The sequence below is a fragment of the Capsicum annuum genome, unplaced genomic scaffold (assembly GCF_002878395.1).
Source record: "Capsicum annuum cultivar UCD-10X-F1 unplaced genomic scaffold, UCD10Xv1.1 ctg48121, whole genome shotgun sequence".
Classification (NCBI taxonomy): domain Eukaryota; kingdom Viridiplantae; phylum Streptophyta; class Magnoliopsida; order Solanales; family Solanaceae; genus Capsicum; species Capsicum annuum.
In genome coordinates, this window is record NW_025855810.1 from 1 (window position 1) to 3,470 (window position 3,470).

The 3,470-nt window shown below is 33.5% G+C and overlaps 1 protein-coding gene across 1 annotated transcript; it reads left to right on the forward strand.

Moving 5' to 3' along the window:
• Positions 1 to 760: 760 nt before the first annotated feature.
• On the forward strand, positions 761 to 3,348 carry LOC124885384 (GPI transamidase component PIG-S-like; the record flags this gene model as incomplete). The annotated part of the gene is given in 7 exon segments (XM_047403801.1): positions 761 to 1,083; positions 1,165 to 1,846; positions 2,099 to 2,183; positions 2,287 to 2,376; positions 2,517 to 2,590; positions 3,091 to 3,175; positions 3,259 to 3,348. Coding segments are annotated over 7 exon segments (1,260 nt in total), but the record flags the coding sequence as incomplete, so codon positions are not given.
• Positions 3,349 to 3,470: the final 122 nt, after the last annotated feature.

Genomic DNA, 3,470 nt, shown 5'->3' on the forward strand with positions numbered 1-3,470 from the left:
TGATTAATAAAATTATTAGTTACCAAAAAAATAAAAAATTAGTCATTTAGCCACGATTTGTATACCATTTAGCCATGGTTAAACCATGGATAAAAGCATTTATTTTTTATTTTTTGACTATTTTTTGATAAATAAAACATGCCTATATATTTTTTTTTGCAAATTAATTAGTTTATTGTATATAATACTATCTATTTGAAAGTAAGGGTGTGCAAAAATCGAACCGATAAAAATGTTATTGGGTTATTGTTAACAGTTTTTTAATGGTCCTATAAAAAAAATTATTGGGTTATTGATTTGGTTCGATTTTTTCTTGTTGGGTTATTGGATAAATCGATAATATATATATATATATATATATATATATATATATTTATATATATATATTAATTTCTCTTTAATTTTTATGAATTAACAAACCTATTATTTCAATTATACAGACTCTTAAATTCTCCTAACAACATTTAGTTCAAACTTATAGATTTTTGTAAATTAAAACATATTATGTAGGATTTTTTATTACAACTAAGATTCAATTTTTTTTTTTCATGTTAGTTACTACTATTTCTATTTTATAAGTATTTTCGTATCGGTTAAACCGAAAATCGAATCAACAAAGACTAAAAATTAATAAAAAATATCTTATTAATTTAATTATTGATTTAACATATTTAAAAATAAAAAATTAATAATATATAAAATTGAATCAAATCGACCGATACACTCTATATTTGAAATTATGGCTTTTAAAACTTTATTAATGAGCCGTAGCTAAAACTACTAGGGTTCACGCCGTGTGTGGGAATGGAACCCAGGACCACATGGAAGAGCTTTTCTCCACTGACATGGAAGAGCTTTTCTCCACTTTGTTCTTTCCCATATTTACATCGTGATTCGTGAGGACGGAGGGAGCTTCTCAGGATTCAGCGATGGTGGAGATCTCTGTAACAGCAACATTCTCCGATCCACCTAATACTAAGTCGGAAGAAGAAGCAGATTTCTACCCTAATACCATGCGTAAAACAAAGCCTGGATTGAAACGTTTATTTCTCACTCTCACTGTCTTCATCTCTTTCCTCATAGGTGTTCATTCGTACACTCTTTATGGATACTTTTTCTGTCTCTTTTTGCAAAACTCTTAACAATTTATTCTTATGTATACAGCTTTGCCTTTCTTACTTAAGTCCATAGAGATCTACCGAGCACCATTGCCTTTTGATGACATTGATTTACTATCAACGGAAATGGAGAAGAATCATTTGATGTTCCCTTGCCAATTTCAAGCAGTTTTTGTGAACTTCGATGATGACATCACTGCTGTAAATGAGCTAGCGCTTTTGATCAATTCTCATATGCAAAAACTTACTTCAGAAAATACTCCACCTTGTGGCACATGTGGAAACAATTTTACTGTGGCTGTAACAATTGATTCTAATTCCAGCTGTATTCACTGTGAAAGTGGAAATGGAAATGGCAACGGTAAATGGCAATGTGGTGTGTTGAATGGATACGATAAGATGAATGATCATGATGAGAATTTTGATGATTATTTGGAGTCGGTATTGGATAGTAAGAGTAAGAGGGTTTATACAGTTGTGGTGGTGAATACGAAGCAGGAGGACGTTAGAGTTGTTGTTGGAAAATATAGGCATGCTTGGATGGTAGGAATAGATTCTGTGGAGAAAGCGGTTGAGAAAATGGCAGAGATTTTTATCAAAGTGTTTGTTAATGCGGGGAAGGAAGAAGGATCAATTCGTGGGGAATTCATGCCAATAGGTGCAGATGGCAAGGTCGTGCTTTCTTTCAGTCTTTTGAATTCTGATCCGCATGATTGGATTTATGATTGGTAATCACCTCATTTTCTCATTTTAGTTACCAAACATCCTTTACTTGCACTTTGTTTCTCATTGCCAATAACAGAGCTTATAATTGGGTCTCTTCATGCCATGATATAGTGTTGCTGTTACTTTTTTTTTGAATTAACGATGTAGCGTGTATTGATTAATTTGTTTGTTTCTTACTTTGTGATGCTAACTTAAGCTAATACTCAATCAAACATATTATCTATTTACTCATCTAAAATATAATCTATCTACAGGGATTTTAAGGAGTTAGATGAGATTCTGTTGGCTCCTATTGTTGACGCTTTAAGACCAGTGGCTGATATTAGTTTGGAAAGCCAGGTTAACTGTAACCTTTGTATTCTTATACCACTTAAGGAGTTAGGGTATTTCTTTTCTTTGGTTCCTTTGAGCTTATACTTTACTGAGCTCTTTTGTATTGCAGGTTCTATATCATACTCCAAAGTCTTCATATTCATATTGGGATGACACACGGGGTAGCTATATTTTCAGTACAAAAGATCTTCCTTTCTTTGTAAGTTAACTCAATGACTACTATGAATCTGACATTCTTATTGATGGTCAAAGTACCGAATAGAACCCTCCAACTCACCTCCCAGCGAAAAGGAGAGGACAGAACTTCACACATCATCCCGATTTGTATAATATTTGTAGGTAAATTCAAATGAATGGCACGTGGATGCATCAACAGCAGCTGGAGGGCGGTCAAAAGTCCTGCATTTTGTGTTGTATGTTTTTTATTCATTAACAGTTTTTCTTTATGGATGGTTCATTTAAACGATAACTTGCAGAAGCTTCTATCACTGATAATACATTGTTAACGTTTTATGCTTTTTTATTTGTGAACTGACATTATAGCATGTGGAATATCATTAACATAGCATTCTACCCAAGTTAAAAGTATTCCCCTCCTTCCTTTTAATGGAACTTGTTGACTTCAATATACTTGTTTAGGCAAAAGAGAAGCACTATTGTGTTCCATGTTTGATAACTCTTCGAGGATACTTGTTCAGGCAAAAGAGAAGCACTATTGTGTTCCATATTTGATAACTCTTCGAGGATCTACCCTATCCTGTGCAAATCTACTACCTAAGGTCAACTTCTGACATATAACTCTGAAAAAGAAGAAAACGAGATTGCAAAATCTAGTCATGTTAAATGATTGTTCTTTCATATTTAAGCTGGATAAATTTAGCAAAATATAGTAACCTGGGTTTCTCAATGCCAGATATGTGCCATCTGCAAAAGAGTGCCCTCTAAAGTTGCAGTTGCCAAATGGAGAGATTTCCATGACAAATGGTTTTATATCTCCGGTGAGTATTAAATTTAGTCTTGATGTTTCTATCTGTGTTCACCATTTATATATTATGATGCAGTCTAATGCAATTGATTCCAGATGTGGGGTGGTATTATTGTTTGGAATCCACCGGCCTGTGTAGAAAATTTTCAAGTGCAACGTCTTTCCAGACAGAAAATTTCCTCTGAGGTAAGGAGCCTCCCCTTAACAGTATAAAGTCAAGATGAATTGGCTTCATTGAGAAAAAGATTTTTTTTTTCTGATGACAAAGGAACCCGCAGCCGCTACCCTTTGGGTACACACAGGGTAAA